General features: G+C 38.8%; 1 protein-coding gene across 2 annotated transcripts in view; it reads right to left on the bottom strand.

Moving 5' to 3' along the window:
• The window catches only part of FAM199X (family with sequence similarity 199, X-linked), a 28,471-nt gene extending 11,604 nt beyond the window's left edge, over nucleotides 1–16,867 (bottom strand). The window contains exons 1-2 of one of the 2 annotated variants that reach the window (XM_070292177.1): nucleotides 16,331–16,867; nucleotides 5,794–6,013 (exon numbers count right to left, since the gene is read on the bottom strand). In XM_070292177.1, the coding sequence (XP_070148278.1) occupies nucleotides 5,794–6,013; nucleotides 16,331–16,527 (417 nt within the window). In that variant the 5' untranslated portion in view covers nucleotides 16,528–16,867. The remainder of the gene's footprint in view (nucleotides 1–5,793; nucleotides 6,014–16,330) is intronic. The other variant, XM_070292178.1, reaches the window with a different exon arrangement.
• Nucleotides 16,868–17,760: the final 893 nt, after the last annotated feature.

Genomic DNA, 17,760 nt, shown 5'->3' with positions numbered 1-17,760 from the left:
AGCAATTTTCCATTTTATAACTGAATATATTTCAGAGTCAAAATGGTTAATAATTCTCATATTTTTCATGGACAACAATATTTTATATATTTATAGTAGAATCAGTAATTGTGACAAGGAGAATTAAATCAAACCTCTGCCATGTTTTCTGTAGCATGTAGCGAAATTTTATGAGTAAGCTCATTTCTGTAACAGCTGATGTGCAATTTCAAATCGCACCTCTATGTTTCAAACATGACAGCTGTATTATTCACTTTCTAAATTTTCAATACTTTCCTGCTCAATAATAAAATAATTTCTCAAGCTCTAAGACTAGTCAAATACATCTTTAACAATAAAAGGACTGCAAGCAAAGAAAACTATGTGCAAGGTAAAATGCTTTGATGCAACTTCAAATGCTAAGATGCTTTTCATTCTAAGGTTAAAATTCTGCCTTATCAGGTAGTTAGCATTTCTCTTCCGAGAGAATCTATGAATCATTTATATTTATTTTAGTAGTAACTGAAACATCTGTTTAGAAGAAAGATTTAAACATATGTAGATTTTAGTCACAACAGAGGTAATATGAATTTTTTAACTACAGTCAATGATTTTTAGCCTATATTAATTGTAACACATAATTTGTAATTATCTTCTAGGGTAATTTACTATTCATCTCTATGAGATCTCACAAAGACAAGAGAGCTTTTTAAACCTTTCAGCATATTTAAACAGCAAATATCCATGGTAACAGAGTACCTACACTCCAATTTCAGAAGTGGGAAAACACATTACTAAGGCAGGCCTTAGGTTGTTTCAACGTTGTAGTCAGTCGTGTGCATTAATGGTGAGTGGTTGGGGATAGTTTTCCACTCCACTCATAAAATGAATGAAGCAGTCAGCAATTAAGATTTTAAAACGCCTGCCATTTTGCAACATTATGGATGATAAGAACTCTAAATAAGTCACATGAAATAAGCAAAAAAGTAATAATAATTTCTCAGAATTATCTGAACTCCATCTGCTTACACTTTATTAAAAATCCTTATAGCTGGATAGTAAATACAAAATGTGCACTTCAAAAAAATGAGACAGTGGGAAGTAGAGGAGCAAAGAATGAGAATTTGTGATTTGCAGAGGCAAACTATTATATATAGGATGGATAAGTAACAAGGTCCTACTGTACAGCACAGGAAACTATATTCAATAGCCTGTGATAAACCATAATGGAAAAGAATATATACATATATGGGAGTGTGTATGTGTATAACAGTCACTTTGCTGTACAGAAGAAGTTAATACAATATTGTAATCAACTATACTTCAATAAAATTTTTTTAAATGAGGCACTGAAGAATAAAAAGGTATAATATCTAAACAAAAATGCATACTATGTTATTTATAATAGAAAAAAACTGAAACATATGAATAGAGGAATAAGGTTTCATAAGTTCTGGAATATCTAGTACAGGAATATTATTTAGTCATCAAATGAATAATTTAAATATTACAAAAAAGTTTATACATTAAATGAAAATTTTTTATTACAGCATCTTATCCAGAAGAAAAGCGAACACTGCCCAATTCATTCTGTGAGGCAAAGTGATACAAAGGCATCACAAGAAAGGAAAACTACAGACCAATAACTCTTATGACTACCGATGCAAAAATGTTCAACAAAATAGTAGCAAATCAAATCCAGCAGCAATTTAAAAGGATTATATACCATGAGCAATTACGATTAATCCTAGGAATGCAAGGGTGAATCATTATTAGAAATCAATATACTACATCACACTAACAGAATGAAGAGAAGAAACTGCATGATCATCTCAACAGACATGCAGAAAAAGCATGTGACAAAATCTAACACCTTTTCAGATTAAAAACATAGAACTCGGAATAAAAGGGAAATGCCTAAATATGACAATAAAGAACATCTGTGAAAAACCTACAGCTAACTACTCAATAGTGAAGGACAAAGCTTCTCACCTAAGATAAGGAAAAAAACAAGGATGCCTGCTTTTGCCAGGGGTATCCAGATCTTCTCTATTTCAACATTATACTAGAGATCTCGTCAGGGTAATTAAGCAAGGGAAAAAAGTATCCAGGTTGGAAAGGGAAAAACAGAACTATATATTCATAGATGACATGATCTTAAATACAGAAAACCCTAAAGAATCTATACACAAAAAATTATTAAAAATGAGTTCAGCAAAGTTTCAGGATACAAAATCAATATATGAAACACAACTGTATTTCTATACACTAGCAGTGAATAATCCAAAAAGTGAAATTAAGAAAACAACTCCATTTACAACTATATTGAAATAATAAAATGTTTAGGAATAAACTGAACCAAGGAACTAAACAACCTAATTAAGCATAGAAAACTATTTTAAAAATCACTGAAAGAAGTTAAAGAAGGCCTAAATACATTCTGGCCCATTTTATGGACTGGAATATTTAATAATACTATTAAGATAGCAACATTCCCCAAATTGATCTACAGATTCAGTGAAATCTCTATCAAACTTCGAACTTCCCTTTTTGAAGAAGTGACAACCTGATCCTAAACTTTGATAAGAAAAGAACAAAGTTGTAGAAATCATACTTTCTGATTTCAAATCTTGTTACAAAGCTAGAGTCGTCAAATCATAAGGATAAGAATATCTTGCCATAGATAGATATATGAATCAGTGGAACAGAATCAAGAGTCCAGAACTAAACCTATATATGTCTATGACCAATTCATTTCCACAAAGGCACCAAGACCATTAGATAAGGAAAAAATACAGTCTTGTCAACAAATGGTGCTGGCACAACTGGATATCTACATTCAAAAGAATGAATCTGAAACTCCTACCTTATACCATATACAAAAAGTAACTCAAATGGACCCAAGACCTAAAATGTAGGAACTAATTAAAGCTATAAAATTCTAAGAAGGAAACAGATGAAAAAATTTGCATGATCTTGGATTAAAGGATGGTTTTAAAAATATGACATGATAAGCACAGAACTCAAGAAAATATAAATTGGAATTCTTTAAAATTAAATTTTTTGTGTATTAAAGGACATTATATCAAGCGAACAGACAAAATCAAGTGAAAAGACAACACACAGAATGGGAAATATTTTTGCAAATCATGTATATGATAAGGGTCTAGTAGTCATCATGTATAAAGTATTCTTACAATTCAATAATAAAAGACAATACAACTTAAAAATGGGCAAAGAATTTGAAAAGACATTTTCCCAAAGAAGATATACAAATAGTCAATAAGATAAGAAAAGATGCTCAACATCATTAGTAATTAGGGAAATGAAAATCAAAATCACAATGACATACCAACCTTACACACAGTAGGATGGCTGTAATAAAAAAGACAGATAATATAAAGTGTTGGAAAAGAAGTGGAGAAACTGGAATTTTCATGTATTGCTAGTAGAAATGTAAAACGGTACAGCCACTTTGGGAAACATTTTGGCAGTTTCCCAAAAAAGTGAACATAAAGTTATCATATGACCCAGCAACTCCCAATGTATCTTCAAGAGAGTTAAAAATAAAAATCCATATGAAAACTTATACCTGAATGTTCATAGTAATATTATTCATAATAGCTCCAAAGTGGAAATAATCCCTCAGTTGATGATGAATTAAACAAAAAGTGATGTATCCATAAAATGGAATATTCAGTCATAGAAAGAAACTGCTATGGACTACATGCTTGTCACCCCCTAAATCTGTATCTTGAAGCCCTAATCCTCAATATGATATTTGAAGGTGGGGCTTTGGGAGGTAATTAAGCTTAGAAGAAGTCATGAGGGTGGAGCCCTTGTGATGGGATTGGTGACCTTGTAAGAGAACCAAAAGAGGATACTGCAGAAGACAGCATCTGCAAGCCAAGAAGAGCATGCGCACCAGAACCTGGCCATGATGGCATTGTGATCTTGGACTTTCAGATTCCAGAACCATGTGTTTGTTTTTTAACCCAGTCAATGATATTTGTTACAGGAGCCCGAGCTGACTTAAGACAGGAATGAAATACTCTTATGTGCTATAACACGGATGAACTTTGAAAACAGTGAAAGACCACAGACACAAAAGGCCACATAAAAAAAAAAAAAGGCCACATATTACATGCTGCCGCTGCTGCTGCTGCTAAGTCACTTCAGTCGTGTCCGACTCTGTGCGACCCCATAGGCTCCCCCGTCCCTGGGATTCTCCAGGCAAGAATACAGGAGTGGGTTGCCATTTCTTTCTCCAATGCATGAAAGTGAAAAGTGAAAGTGAAGTTGCTTAGTCGTGTCCAACTCTTAGCGACCCCATGGACTGCAGCCCACCAGGCTCCTCCGTCCATGGGATTTTCCATGAGTACATTTATATTAAATGTCCAGATAGGTAAATCCATAGAGAAAGTAGAAGAGTGGTTGCCAGGTGACAGGGGGAAATTAGGACTATCCACTAACAGGTATGGGTTTCTTTTGGAGTGATGTAAATATCCTGGACTTAAATATGGTGGTGGTTGTACAACATTGTGAATATATTAAAATTTATGAATTATAGAATTATTAAAATGGTACCTTTTATCTCAATTTTTAACATTTTTTAATCCATATCATATTTATAACTACATATGAAATAGAAGCATTTGAAATAAAATAAAATACAAAAATAAAGGGGTTGTAGATTATTTCTTCCTCTTTAAAACCTCTTATTTCTCAGCATAGTATTGTTTATAACTAGAAAAAACTGAAATCAACCTAAATATTCATTATTAAGGGAGTGATTAAATTATGCTTCAGTTATTGAAAAGAATGAGATAAAGTAGTTGAAACAGCAGAGGTGACCAGGGATCAAACCTGTGCCCCCTGCAGTGGAAGCACAGAGTCTTAACAGCTGGACTGCTAGGGAAGTCCCTTTATGTGCCTTTTTAACACTGTGCAAACATACTGTATCTGTATAAGCTCTTAATGGTGGTAACCACAGCAGAGTTGGACTTGGAGACTTCTTTTTAATTTTATGCCATTCGGTATTATTTTACATTTTAATAAAAATTTTTTGAAATAAAATGTTTGATTCCTCTTTTGTAGAACAATTTCAAGTATCTAGAAGGCGATATTCAAGCATACAATGAATATAACAGTTGCTATATGCAAGGAAAGCTTCGTCAAATGTTATTGTCTTTCTTGTTGCTGTTGTTATTCTCTTTTACAATCAGAAAATGGATGTTGCAATAACATGATCTACATTTTCTGAAGGACTGTTTGGAAATGCTGCCTCATAATGACAGCAATTTGCTACAAAGCCATTTTCTGTGTTATAATGTGCCACAGAAGAAAAAACACTGTTAGGTGGAAAACATCTCTACATATGAAGAGAATACAAAATGAGAAATTATATTCCTAACAATGAAAAATTATGTATTATGGAGTGGTTTGTGATCTTATATATAATATGACCCTGGTGTAAAGTTATAAGGACATGAAGGCCATTTATTACTAAAGAGAAAATTTGCTTGGATTAATGCATAGAAAGGTACTGATGATATGTATATTAACAGGAACATTATACAAGTACTAAATTACATGAAAATGTACAAAAGGTTACCTGCAGCATGAGAAGCCTAAAAGGTACATTAGTAAAAATAAAGGATACATATTTCTAATTCTTAATGCTGTCAGAGAATCTCTAGGACTGAACAAAAATTGGGAGAAATTTACTTTGAGGTAGAAATGAAAATACTGAAACAGAAATTCATAATTCTACTTATGGAGTAATAAAGGTAATATAAGAAAAAAAAAACCTACCTGCCATTCAAATTCGCTATCTGACCAATCCCAGTATGTGCTAATAGAAGAAGAGACATCACTGCAGACACTCCCTTCAGGAAATAAATCAAAAGATGTGAACTCTTGATCATCTAATAGGGAATAGCAATCATCTTGGTCTCCAACAGAAACGGATGAAAACAGTTCTTCACTGCATTCTGAGCTGGCCACACTTGTTCCACAGGAAGTTAAGTTCCACCTTAAAAACGACACAAAATCAATCACAACAGAAACTACAGAATCCATACAATTTTTTAAGATACAAACAGTTCAGTTCAGTCACTCAGTCGTGTCTGACTCTTTGCGACCCCATGGACTGTAGCATGCCAGGCTTCCCTGTCCATCACCAACTCCCAGAGCTACAAACAAGATATATTTATTACATTTATGAGGAATATGAGCATATTTTTAGATATAATATACGATAATTATTTTCAAAAGAGCTCTATCTTTTAAAGATATATAGTAAAATATTTATGAATGAGTATGCCTGGAACCTATCTCAAAATTATATGGAAGGGACTGAGGAATGAGTACACGTTCAGTTGCTTCAGTCGTCTGACTCTGTGCAACCTTATGGACTGTAGTCTGCCAGGCTCTTCTGTCCATGGGATTCTCCAGGCAAGAATACTGGAGTGGGTTGCCATGCCCTCCTCCAGGAGACCTTCCTGACCCAGGGATAGAACTTGCATCTCTTAGGTCTTCTGCATTGGTAGGTGGGTTCTTTACCACTAGCGCCACGGATAGGGGCATAGATAAAGTATGCTGCCATATGTAATTACTGAAGCTGCATGATGGGCATATGGGGTTCATTACACTATTCTCTACTTTCATATCTGACTGGAGCCAGAATGAATTCAAATTCTTGCTCTGTCATTTGCCTGCTGTTTGATCGGAAACAAAACAAATCTTCGCCAAGCCTGGGTCATCATATTTAAAATGCAGTTACTATGAACATTATATGAGAATGCATACAGAGCACTCAGTGGATATAAAATGTGCTCAATACATGCCAGCTATTATTATTATTTTTTTAATTATTGGTTTTAGGTTGCGCTGGATCTTTGTTGCTGTGTCCGTGTTTCCTCTAGTTGCTGCAAGTGGGGGCTACTTCTCTAGTCACGGTGCATGGGTTTCTCATTGTGGTGGCTTCTCTTATTGTGGAATATAGGCTCTAGGGTGCAGGTTGAATAGTTGTGGTGCACAGGCTTAGTTGCTCTGTGGCAGGTGGATTCTTAACCACTGTGGCCGACCAGAAAAATCCACAGTTATTATTACTAAAGGAAGAGGGCAGTCAGTGCAGGGCAGACAAAAGTACCAACACAGTATACAGGCAGAAGCTTAAAGTGTTTCTTATATTTAAGTAACTTTTACAAATCATTGCAAATATGTTAGAATAAGAAAGGAGTCATGAATAAGATTAAAATGACCAATAATCCCAGTAATTAGCAATAACTGATCCATAATATTTTGGTACTTTTTTCTACATGCGTATGTATATTTTTACAGAATCACTATTGTGTGTGTATATAGATATTAGTACCCTATTTATTTTCACTTAACATTATATACTGAACATTTACCCAGCTATATTACTTGAAAACATTTTAATGCCTATATAAATAGTCCATTGATTAAACATAATTTATTATCCTTCAATAACAGGTACTTAGCTGTTCAAAATTCCATTTTTTGGTATTACAAATAATACTGAAATGAAGCCTTTTTATTTATAATTATTTATCCAAACATATAATCTCTCAGGATAAGTAACTTGAAAGGAAATTACTAAATCAAACAATATGAACACTCCTAAGGGTGATAGTATACTTAGCCAAGTACCTTTCTGAAACATTGCATAAATTTACACTCCTTGCTGCTGCTGCTAAGTCGCTTCAGTAGTGTCCAACTCTGTGTGACCCCATAGACGGCAGCCCATCAAGCTCCTCCGTCCCTGGGATTCTCAAGGCAAGAACATTGGAGTGGGTTGCCATTTCCTTCTCCAATGCATGAAAGTGAAAGTGAAGATGCTCAGTTGTGTCCAACTCTTAGGAACCCCATGGACTGCAGCCTACCAGGCCCCTCTGTGCATGGGATTTTCCAGGCAAGAGTACTGGAGTGGGGTGCCATTGCCTTCTCCATTACACTACCTAAAGCAGTCTATAAAAGTGTTCATTTCACAACCTTAATAGCACTGAAATTTTTCGTTTTTAAAATTTTACCTGGTTGATAAGAGGAAAACTTTTTAATATCAATTTTATTTCTTTGACTACTGTCAAGAGCAAAATTAAAAATATTTATTAGCCATTATACTACAGCATTTTACAATGTGTTAGTATTTTTCTTGCTGATTTTGTTAAGAGTTCTTCATACAGTATGGATATTAATATTTTGTATTATTTGTATGCATGTCAAGAAGCAACAGTTAGAACTGGACATGGAAAAATGGACTGGTTCCAAACTGGGAAAGGAGTACGTCAAGGCTGTATCCTGTCACCCTGCTTATTTAACTTACATGCAGAGTACATCATGCGAAATGCTGGGCTGGATGAAGCACAAGCTGGAACCAGGACTGCTGGGGGAAACATCAATAACCTCAGATATGCAGATGACACCACCTTTATGGCAGAAAGCGAAGAGGAAGTAAAGAGCCTCTTGATGAAAGTGAAAGAAGAGAGTGAAAGAGCTGGCTTAAAACTCAACATTCAAAAAACTAAGATCATGGCATTTCGTCCCATCACTTCATGGCAAATTGATGGGGAAACAATGGAAACAGTGACAGACTTTATTTTGTTGGGCTCCAAAATCACTGCAGTTGGTGACTGAAGCCGTGAAATAAAAAGATGCTTGCTCCTTGGAAGAAAAGCTATGACCAACCTAGACAGTGTAGTAAAAAGCAGAGACATTACTTTACCAACCAGGGTCCATATAGTCAAAGCTATGCTTTTTCCAGTAGTCCTGTAGGGATGTCAGAGTTGGATAAAGAAAGCTAACCACCAAAGATTTGACACGTTTGAATTGTGGTGTTGGAGAAGACTCTTGAGAGTCCCTTGGACTGCCAAAAGATCAAGCCAGTCAGTCCTAAAGGAAATCAATCCTGAATATTCATTGGAAGGACTGACGCTGAAGCTGAAACTCCAATACTCTGGCCACCTGATACGTAGATTCATTAGAAAAGACCCTAATGCTGAGAAAGACAGAAGTCAGGAGAAGAAGGGGATGACAGAGGACTAGATAGTTGGATGGCATCACTGACTGTATATTATCTGTTGCAGGGTTATGCATTTTTCTTATTTTTTTTTTTGGTCTTGAAACCTACAAATCTGTTTTCTTTTATAAATTTCCACTAGCTTTATATTATTGAGATAATCTTCATTGCTTTGGCAGTAGCCTAGGAAATTAATCCTTAAGACATGAGTTAGTATATCTGATACTTATAAGGTACTTTACTTACCTATTATTAGGTTGTTTCTCATTCTTCATTAAATCCAGTTTTTTTTTTCTTGAATTATGTATTTATTTTTTAATTTCCCCTCTTATTTTATATAGTTAATCTTAATCCCAAAGTTCTTGATTTACAAAATTTGGGCAATCTGACAATTTTATGGCACCTTTTCCTTTGTGATAAAGGTAGAGTATTTTAAAGCACTGAAACACACACAATATAAAACACTGAAACACAAACGCTAACCTAGTATAGTTCCATAATATAAAAGCAGATATCAAAAAACTTTTATTAATAGGCAAAAACTCAAAATTCATCTAAGAATCCTAGAATACCTTTTAATATTACCTAGCTTTATCACACCGGAGAAGACAATGGCACCTCACTCCAGTGCTCTTGCCTGGAAAATCCCATGGACGGAGAAGCCTGGTAGGCTGCAGTCCATGGGGTTGCTAAGAGTCGGACATGACTGAGTGACTTCACTTTCACTTTTCACTTTCATGCGTTAGAGAAGGAAATGGCAACCCACTCCTGTGTTCTTGCCTAGAGAGTCCCAGGGACGGAGGAGCCTGGTGGGCTGCAGTCCATGGGGTCACACAGAGTCGGACATGACTGAAGCAACTTAGCAGCAGCAGCAGCTTTATCACACGCTTGCTAGGTAAACAGTATACGCATTTTTTTAAAAAGATCAACAAACCTGGTTGAATTAGGTAGAATTAACCTAATTGCTTCAGTCATGCAACAGGGCAATAAAAAGCCTTGAATGGCAATTACAAGTTCTGTCCTTTCACACACTCAACAGACATTTAGTCAGTCAGTATCTTCAAAGTGCCAAGCACTGTGTCATGTACTAGGAAAAGCTGTTAGGTAATTGTTTTAATAAGAATTTCTTCTCAGCTTCAAAAATTTAGCAGATATGTTTTTTTCTATGAATAATAATGACTCTCTTTTTAAAAAAAAAAACTATGCCATACTTAATAATTGAAACATTGGGTCACTGACAAGGGAGTCTGGAATTTGTTTGATTTTATGCTCTTACCTTATGGCAAAATCAGGATGTTCCTCAGTTTTTCAGATCTGTAACTTTTAATAGATATTACAAAGTTCTGGGTATTCTTAGAAGCCTTAGCTCCTTGTTCTTTTCTTTTTTTAATTAACAACGAGGAAACTGATCTCATACTTGAAACAGTCATTTACAAACCGGAAAAACAGCACTTCTGAGTTTTCAAAAAATTCTCTTATCTTCTAATATGCAAATACTATTATTGTTGTTTTAAAACAATGTAGATTAAAAACCAAGTAGGAAGTACTTTCATCCACTGCCAGTGGGAGTGTTATATTGGCATTGACATAATCTGTATATATAGATTTGGTAGATATGTGTATAAAGCAATTTGGTAGTGTATATATAAAGAGCTTTAAAAAGGTTCATTCCTTTGGACTCAGTAATTGCTTTGCTAAGAATCTATCCCTTTTCCCAAATAGAAATTTGGAAAAGAAGATGTATATATAAACTTGTCCAAGTATTATAATAGCAAATAAAAAAGGGGGGGAGACAAACGCTCCCAAAACTAAATGAGTATAATCATTAAAATTATATTTTCAGACCATTTATTGGAAAATAAAATAAAAGTGTGAATAACCTGGTTACAAATTATATATATAGTTTGATCCTGGTTTTGAAAATTATATGTGTACAAAAAAAATAACAACATTAAAAGTAACAACAGGGAATTCTCTGGTAGTCCAGTGGTTAGGACTTGGTGCTCCCATTCCAGGGGCCCAGGTTCAATCTCTGGTCAGGGAACTAAGATCCTGCAAGCCTCATGGTATAGCCAAAAAAGGTAACATCATCAAAATGTTGACACCTGTTATCTGTTGTGAAAAGGATTATAAGTAGTCTTTATGGTTTTGTATATATGCCCACAATTTTTTCTAACGAGCTTTTATAACAGAAATTTAAGTGATGCTTTTAGACGGTTCTGTTGGCTTCAAATATGTAACGCAAGAGCACCAGGTACGTGTGCTCAGCACTGAACTCTTCAAACTTACAAAGCCCTTAAATCTTATTCCACTAAGAGAAAACTACCTAACACTAAGATCCTAGCCATAACCATGCAATTATTCACAAGGGAGACTCTCTCCATATCTCAAAAGAAAAATGTTGAGAAGAATCCACGAAATGGGGTTTAACTCAGTAACTAGGCTTACTGCCAAAATTTTAATAAAAAAAAAAAAGCCAAGAACACTTATCCGCAAGGCATTTCAGCAATAATATACAGATGAAGGGCTTTCAATGGCATTTTTGTAAAATTAAGAAAAGCACGTGCATCATATACATTCTTCTGAAGCCTTTCTCAGGAAGACCTAACCATTACCTCTGAGAATGAGAATCCAATGAGCACTGCGGAATCAAGTCCTACTGCCAATGATGAAAAGTCATTCCAAAGCCATCCTTTCTCAGTTAACAATCCCCTATCATCACTTGTATTCATCACTGGCGCCCTGCTAGAATTCCCATACAACCACCTTGACCTCTGCTACTCTCTGGAGCCCAAAAGGCCATCAGGGTCCCAAGTTAGAACAGATGACACAACCCCCTACTTTCATCCCAGCAACTTCAATTGTCTTGAGATCCTTACCCATCCCTCTTACCCCCTCTATAGTTTGGGAAGTAAACAACATTCCATGATATTTCTAAGGCTAATTCTTCCATTTAGCCTTCTGAGTTAATCGCATCCATCTCCTTGTCATCCCACCTGCTCTAGTATTTTTGATTTCTTCTTTTCCTATGGGCTTCTTCTAAGGAGCTAATATAACTATTCTTCGAAAATAAACACTAGACAAGGCAAAAAACAAAGAAACTTTCCCTTTTTCCCCAAATTCTCATCACATCTCCCTTTCCTTTCCCTGTTAAATTTATTGAAAAGTTTCCTCTATTCTCTCAACCTTTGTAACCCCCAGTTCCACTCCTATTGCACTACTGAAATTGCTGTTCTGATTACTCCCCAATCTACATTTCTAACCTGGGTACTTCTCCATAGCCTTATCCCCATCCTCAATTTGTTGCAACAAATCCCTAAATAAAATTCTTCCTGCCTCTGTAACATAGCTCACTTCGTGAAATGTGGTTCTCCCACCTCTAACTCACAGCTCTTCTGCACCTCCAATTTTCTAACAAGACAGGAAAACTGTGGGTGGAACAAAAGGCACCCGTAGTCTTGGGCTTTTTCTAGTTAATGGGGCTAGAAATGGGGCTCTGAAATCACAGAACTGAGTAACTAACTGCTGTATACAATACGTAGTTCATTTTGTATCCTGCCAATAGGGTGTAGCAAAGTGAGACACTGTCCTCCCACATGCTTTTCACAATTATTCAGTGTCAAAGTACTGATGTACTCCTGAAAGAGGAAGAGACAAACACACTGAGTAGTTCATATTAACCTCCTTCATCTCACAATGATAGGATCTACCAATATCGCTGTAATTTCTTCAATTTGCTAAAGGATATCCTTCATTTGATGACAATGGAAGTTACAGTGGACAAAGGCTGAAAGAAAATCCACAGTTACATCAGAAAAATCCTATCCTCCAAACCAAAAAAAAAAGCCTTAAAAACTATATACATATATATTTTCATATTGACATTTTAATTTAAAAAAATGTTTTTGAGCTTACTGAAATTTATTTTATTCTCCCCAAATTCCAGACAAATCCAACTTGGTCATAAAATCCTAAAAGATACTCCTAGGAAAGTGAATTCTCAGAAAGTTGGCTATGTTCATGTTAATTTATTTTCCAGTGAACCTAGACCAGTGACACACCAATATAAGTCACAGGTGACTCTAAGCACAACATTCAAACTTAGGGATCATAAGTAATAGTGCCTTGACCCTCTTGGTTAATGAAGACTGCATAGATACCCCAGAGTCCAGTAAATGAGCAGGCACAAAATTGTCATCATCACAAGGCCCTTACCAATAGCACTATCTAAACAATCTCCACAGTTTTGTTATCAGGTAAGAATGAAGAAGCAAAATAAAGGTAAATCAATTATCTACCCACTGACAAGCTTTCTGTTTTCAATTGGACTTATTTTATAATGATTAAACCCAAGACACGGCTTCCCTGGTGGCTCAGACAGTAAAGCCTCCACCTGCGCGATATGGGAGATCTGGGTTCGATCCCTGGGTTGGGAAGATCCCCTGGAGGAGGGCATGGCAACTCACTCCAATATTCTTGGCTGGAGAATGCCCATGGACAGAGGAGCCTGGCAGGTTATGGTCCATGGAGTCTCAGACAGTTGGACATGACTGAGCAACTAAGCACACAGCAAACCCAAGACACAATATCAGTGCTCAACTATTCAAATCTGAGTGTTGGATTGTTCCTTGAATTGATGAATAATGTGCTGTGAAGAAAAAAAGTGACCCACATGATTCTGAAATAAAAGAACTCCTTAAACTAAACTTTGCCCACATGTATGATTTAGCTGTTTGCTTCTCCCTAAAAAGAAATGACTGGAAGCTTATGGTCCTCTCAAATGCCACCCTGAGGAGGGGGTAAGAAGGCAGAACATTCCAGAAGGAAAAAAGATTTAAAAAGCAAGGTAGCCTGGGGCAGAAACATCAGCTGCTCTAAGAATTGCTAACTCTACTTTCCCTAAACTCAGCTGAGAAGAGTACAGAGTAAGATACACTAGACCTGCTGCTACCATTCCAAGCCCTATGAAAAAGAGTTGTTGTTTAGTCGCTAAGTCCTGTCAGACTCTTCATGACCCCCTGGACTGTAGCCTGCCAGACTCCTCTGTCCATTGGAGTTCCCAGCCAGGAATACTGGAGCTGGTTGCCATTTCCTCCTCCAGAGGATCTTCCCGACCCAGAGATTGAACCCTTGTCTCCTGGCATTGGCAGGTGGGTTCTTTACTGCTGACCCACCAGGGAAGCCCAGGGTAGGAGAGGGGGTCTTGAAAAACAGGCAGTAACTAGAAAAAAATAATGCTTGACTTGGAAAAACTGAGGTTGAACAAGAACCTCCCCCTCTATCTTCAACACCTCATTCTGGAAAACAACCTTGACCTTACCAAGGTCTGATAGACAAGGGGGAGAAAAACAAGGAGAAAATGGGGAGGAGGAGAGAGAACAGAACAGAACAATCTGTAAGAAATGTATTATTCACCGTTCTTCACTCCCCAACACCTCCACACATTTTGGGAGCACTTAACCCCTATCCCCACTCCCCTGCCCTCATCATTAGAGCAGGCTAATCCTGAGATCATTTAACTTTCCTGTGTATATGATTTACTCCAATGCTGCAAAACTTTAATATCAGATATGTGCACAAGTATTTTTATTTTCCAATGCAAACAATTCTAAGCACACTTGATTTCATAAATGTTACATTCATGCTATAGTCACATCCTGGGCTTCTGTGAGTTAGTCTAAGAAACTGTAACAACCATTTATAACACTGCAGCCATTAGCTCTGTTCCAAGTTTCATCATTGGCTCCAAAGGAGTAATCCTGGCTTTGCCAAACTCGGTTTTATGACCTTGAATAAAATCTTTTCTCTCTGGGCCCCAGTTTCTTCATTTTTTGTAACCAGGATTTGGAACCGTTAAAACAAACTTACCATGACTTCCTTTTCAAATGTGTACAGTGATGAACTATATCTTTATTTAACCGTAACACCTTGTTTCCAGACTATAACTTTCTTTTAGGTAACAAATATATTTTATACATTCCTAACACTCAGCAGAAGCTCAGCAACTCTGTAGATTGATTTAAGGGATTGGTGGGGGGAGCATGCAAAAGGTGTTAGAATGTGGAAGGATTTGTTTGTGCTCATATTGTAAAATGGACCAGAAATCAGAACTAGACGCCTTCGCCTTAATTCAGCTCCAGTATTTTCCACAGCTGAATCCCTCTCTCCTTCCCTCCTCCCCCCTTTTGCTCCACACACCTTCCCCAGCCTGTTTGTACGCCCCTATACAGGCTTCCCTGGTGGCTCAGCAGTAAAGAACATGCCTGCCAATGCAGAGACTTAAAGAGGCTGGGGTTCGATCCCTGGGTCTGAAAGATTCCCTGGAGGAGGCCATGGCGACCCATTCCAGTATTCTTGCCTGGAGAAACCCATAGATAGAGGAGCCTGGTGGGCTATGGTCCACGGAGTAGCGAAGAGTGACATGAGCGATTGAGCATGCACATACACTAATATATATAATATGCACCTATGTTATAGGTTGGGGCTGTGTGGAAAACATCTTCAAATTCCCCACATTTGATATAACACAAATGTCTGCATGATAGAATTCTCCAGAACACTCCACCTTCTAATAAAACTAGTTAGAGGATGAAGAAATTTGTATAAGCAAGCTCATCCTACGCTTCGCTCCATCCCTCCACTGGCGGAGCAAACCAAAGGATGTGCTTCAGGAAAGAATCTTCCAGATTTAAGCTTATACATTTTGGCAGGGCCTAAAGCGCTAGGGCAAAGAGTTCATAGAGAAAGGAAAAAAAGAGAATCATCTGGTTTTCTAGAGCTTCACTAAAAAATGGGAGGCGGGTTGGAGGTTGGAAACAGCGCTATAAGACGTTTAAAAAATAGAGAAAGGAAGATTCTAGCTTTTAAAGTGCCACCTTTCAAAACGTCGACTGATTTTGATTTTGAGCCTTCCGAAATCCTCTCTATAGCATACCGGAATTGGAAGGGGTTAAACTTTTGCGGGTGAATGGAAACAGGGAAGCATCTGAAAATCAAGGGTGGGGGTTTGGGATTCGCAGGGTACAGATGGGGCAGGAGGGGGAAGGGAAGAGTAGCTGGGTCAGAAGATGAATGGGGTGGGGGGAGAGAGTAAAACGCCGGCCAAAAGGAAAATCGGAGGGAAGGGGTGCAATAGGGAGGGGGAGAGGGAAGGAGCCCGGGAATGAGCGCTGGGCGGAGAAAGGTGGGGGAGGGGGCAACTGGACGCGCAGCCCCCAGGCTGAGGGCCAGGATCGGGGGGAGCCGGCGTCGCGCGACTGCAGTCAGGGGTGTGGTAAATCTGCTCCTGCCCTCAGCAGAGGATTGTACCTGTTGGTGTGGAAGCGGTGGAGCGGGTCCGTGCGATGGCAAGACGAGAGCTGGCAGCCGAAGTCGCTGATGTCCAGGCAGCCCGGCTCCTCGCTCGGGCAGGTGCCCACCCCACGAGGGGGTCCCAGAAGCGGGAAGGGCTCCTCGGGAGTTAGAAACTTCTCGTACGAAGTGGTGGCTGACGCCTCGTCGGACATAGCTGGAGATGGCCTGGCTCGGACTCCCACTCCGGCCCGGGGCTGCTCCCGCGCCGGCCCCTGCCCCCACTCTAACCTGTCCGCGGCCCACTGCTGCCCGGGAGCGCCTGGCGGCTCGCAGGGGCTGCTCCAGGCCTCCCAACCAGCGCCTCAGTGGCCTCTGCAGCCACCTCAGCTGTCGTCGCGGCTGCCCGACCTAGCCCAGCGTAGCGCCGCCGCCGCCGCCGCCGCCACCCGGCCCGCCCACCGCGCTCGCCACTCGCGACTGCAGCAGTCTGCCAGGCGCCCGCGGGGAGGGGAAGGGCGGCGGGAAGCCGCTCCCTGTGCCCCCTGCTGGCGCGGAGGAGGAACTGAATCTCCGCCCGCCGCAGCCCGCGCCGCCGGCTCCGCCCCGGCCCGCCCCGCCCTTCGCGCGTCGAATCAGGGATTCCAGGGGCAGTGAGAGCCCGACGCTTCAGGCCAACCTCCTCCTCCACTTTCTCACCCTCGGCGGATTACTAAACCGCAAGCCGCAGTCCCAAGAAAAGGGACTTCGCCAAGGTCACACTACGGGTGCGTGAGAAAGAATCCGGAGGCTTTGGTTCCCAGCACACTCGATCACCCTGTCCCAATTCAACAAGTATTTATTGAACTCCTGCAGTGTGTGTGCCCAGCACTGTGCAATGGGCTGCAGGGGAAGAGGGCCAAGTAGGAAAAAAAATAGTCCCTGCTTCTCTCTTGATCGCCTAACCCCGAGAACTCTTCGCAACAGCCGGCGGGCTTCTTAGAGTTGCCGGGCACGTAATGCTCTTTTGTGCTCTGTGCTCTTGCTCGCATTATGCATTCTGCTTGGAAAGCCCTGCTTTTTCTCCACTGGTAATCCTTAAAGCCCCAGCTCAAACGTTACCTCCTCTGTGAAGCCTTCCCTGACTCCCAAATGAGACTTAGGCATTCCTACTCCTGTAGAAGATATAATACATTAAGGTGCTAAACGTCTTGAACTTGATAAATCAACTTATTAGGTGTCACATGCTTTTCTTCCTTCTCGTCTCTCATTTCTAGACAGTAGTTCCTGATCTTGGGCGTATAAAATTTTTAAAAATAGTCGGAGGAAAACACAAGGTTACCGATTACTTATTTTACCAAAGACAATTTCTAAAACTACCTACTACTATTTTACAAAAGGAAGTACATTTTAATATAAAATGATAAGGCCATAATCTCTCAATTAAAAAAACATTTAATATATTTTAT

This window comes from Ovis canadensis, chromosome X (assembly GCF_042477335.2).
Source record: "Ovis canadensis isolate MfBH-ARS-UI-01 breed Bighorn chromosome X, ARS-UI_OviCan_v2, whole genome shotgun sequence".
NCBI lineage: Eukaryota > Metazoa > Chordata > Mammalia > Artiodactyla > Bovidae > Ovis > Ovis canadensis.
Note: the sequence above shows the minus strand (reverse complement) of the source record. Positions and strands in the feature narration are given on the sequence as shown.